This window comes from Neophocaena asiaeorientalis, unplaced genomic scaffold (genome assembly GCF_003031525.2).
Source record: "Neophocaena asiaeorientalis asiaeorientalis breed wild unplaced genomic scaffold, Neophocaena_asiaeorientalis_V1.1 scaffold129, whole genome shotgun sequence".
NCBI classification, from domain to species: Eukaryota; Metazoa; Chordata; class Mammalia; order Artiodactyla; family Phocoenidae; genus Neophocaena; species Neophocaena asiaeorientalis.
The window spans coordinates 7,270,080-7,272,453 of record NW_020172446.1 but is presented as its reverse complement, the minus strand read 5'-3'; the positions used below and the strand labels follow the sequence as shown (position 1 = coordinate 7,272,453).

The 2,374-nt window shown below is 57.9% G+C and overlaps 1 protein-coding gene across 1 annotated transcript in view; it reads left to right on the top strand.

Annotated features, from left to right (window-relative positions):
- CCDC92B (coiled-coil domain containing 92B) overlaps window positions 1–1,610 on the top strand; it is a 9,378-nt gene extending 7,768 nt beyond the window's left edge. The window contains exons 4-5 of the mRNA XM_024736118.1: window positions 330–339; window positions 1,553–1,610. Coding sequence (XP_024591886.1) covers window positions 330–339; window positions 1,553–1,610 — 68 coding nt within the window. The remainder of the gene's footprint in view (window positions 1–329; window positions 340–1,552) is intronic.
- The last annotated feature ends 764 nt before the right edge of the window (window positions 1,611–2,374 follow it).

The following is a 2,374-nucleotide window of genomic DNA, read 5'->3' as shown; positions in this document are numbered from 1 at the left end:
AGGAGAGGACTCACGGTCCCGATCTTTATCTGGCCCCCCCCCTGCCAGTGGGAGGGGAAGGGGAAGGGGAAGGGGCGGGGGTCACGCCCTGCCCCGGGAAAGCTGACAATCATTTGGCGGGAGGGAGAAGCCTGGGCGGCCTACGTAGGAAAGGAACCAGAGTGGCCCTTAGCATCCTTAGGCCTTCCAGCTCCCCGCTGCGGCCTCCCCCAGCCCCCCACGGCTGCCCTTCCCGCCGAGCCTTCCTCCAAGGGGAAGTTCGGGGTGAGGTTTAGAGGCTGGACCTTTACCTTGGAAGCCGCTTCTCCTACCCCCTACCCTGTTGATAGGTCCTTACAGGTGAGCACGGAACACTTTAGAAGTCGCCTCCTCCAGAGCCCCTGATGGGGAAAGTGTGGACTTATTGAAGTTTGAACTTCTGGAAATTAGCACCCATAGACCCTTAGAGAAGATTACAGAATGGGTTTGGTGGCAGATCCTGGTCTAGAGCCGTCTCCAGCTCAGTTCTGCCCCAGGATGCCGACCTAGGTATTGACTCTGGGGACACGGCAGAGTCGGGCTGCCCCATCAGGCTTATGGAAGGGTTAGAAAGTTCTTTCAGGAGGTAGCTGGGAACCTGAAGGCTGCCCTGGGAGTTTTCCTAGTCCTGTTTATTGGTGCTAATTTTGCCCAGCTTCCTCATTAGCTGGCTGCACCCAGAGGCAGGAAGAAGGGCCCAGCTTCTTGGAAGTGGCAGCTGTTGAGAGAGGTTTGGGTTTGCTGTGGGGAGCGGGGGGAGGGAGTGGACAGGTTAGGCCCCAGCCTGGCCCGCTCCAGGAATGCCCCCAATCCTATCAGACCTGACAGTGGTGGGGTGCTTAGTGCCCTCTCTCTAGGTTGGGGAGTGGCAAAAGGAAGGAATACTGCCCACCTCCTAACGCGTTTCTCCCCATCTCCCTGTCACGACCAAAGGCAGGAAGTGAAGCTCCAGTCCAGTTCATTGCCCCCACCCAGTCTGGCCTAGAAAGAAAGACAAATCCCTAGAACCCTGTCCTCTCATGCCATCCCTTCTCTGTTGGCCCTGCATCAAGTCCTAAGTGCCTGTGATGTCTTCCAGGGGCTGCCATGGGAGGACATGGGGCAGGGAGAGTCCTTTATCTCACTCACAAGCACCCCATGCTGGCAGGTCCTGACCCTGGCTGGGGCTGAGCCTTCTGTTTGTCACCCAGGGGTCTGGGAGGTCTCTAGGGTGATGAACCCTTTTTCCGTCACGGCCCCATGAAGAAGAGGGGAAAGAACCCCAATTATACCCTCTTTCACTGTATATGTTAGAGGGAGCAGGACACCAGTGAGCTCACAAACACGCAGCCCCCTCCCAGCTCAGGACTGCTGAGACCGCTGAGCAATAACCAGGCCTGGTCTAGGTGTCCGCCACTGAGGCACCCTTGGAATGGACCGTGCTGTCCAGTCTCAGGGGTCACAGTAGTAGCCTAGGGTTCCTTGCTTTGCCTGCTCCCACCTCTCCCCTCCCCAGTCTCTGTGGCTGTGCCTCTACCCTCTGTGTCCCCTCAAGTGTGGACGACTCACCGTACCCCCTCGACCCGTTGCCTTCCCTTTCAGAGCAGGTCTGAGTGAGGAGGCCTCTCTCTGCTCTTGGCTGCTCTCACTTGACGGGGCCCAGAGGATCCTGGGCAGGAGGGAAAGGGGGTCTTTCTGGAGGCACCCTCATCTTCCACAATCAAACTTTTGGGGTGAACTGGGTGACTTTGTTACACCAATTCTTCTACAGAGATGGTGAAGTACTTTATCCACCCACCCACCCACTAAAAGCCATAGCTACGCCCACCTGGCCTCCCCCGGCTCTATAGCAATAGCCTTCTTCCTCCTTCCCTCCTGTGTACCCGAGCTGTCTGGCTGGGGGCCCCAAAACCCCCTACCGCACGGGTCCTCCTGTGGCCTGCCTGCCTCTCCCCAAGTGACCCCATCAGCACCTCCCACCTCCTGTCCCTCTTCCAGCAATCAGAGATGATGACACTTAATTGTGAGGTACTTGGAGATACCCCACATGAAGGTCCAGCGTGCTGGGGCGGCTGACTCGCTGACTCCCAGCTGAGGTGTCGGGGTGCCTTGGAAAGGAAATAAGGCAAGCACCCCTCCCACCTCCACTCAGCAAGCTGGGGCAGGGGCCAAGGCAAATGCAGGGTTCAGATTTTATGAGAAATTCCCGTTCCCTCTCCCTCTCCTGGAAATAATGGACAGAGGCTTCCTGCCTCTCTCCTGCACCTGGGTTTGGAACAGAACCCTCAGGGCAGCAGAATAAGACTGGGAGTCAGTGGCCTGCCCTTGGCCTCAGCGGTCAGAAACTCCTCAGCCTTGCCCTCAGCTTCTGGCCCTC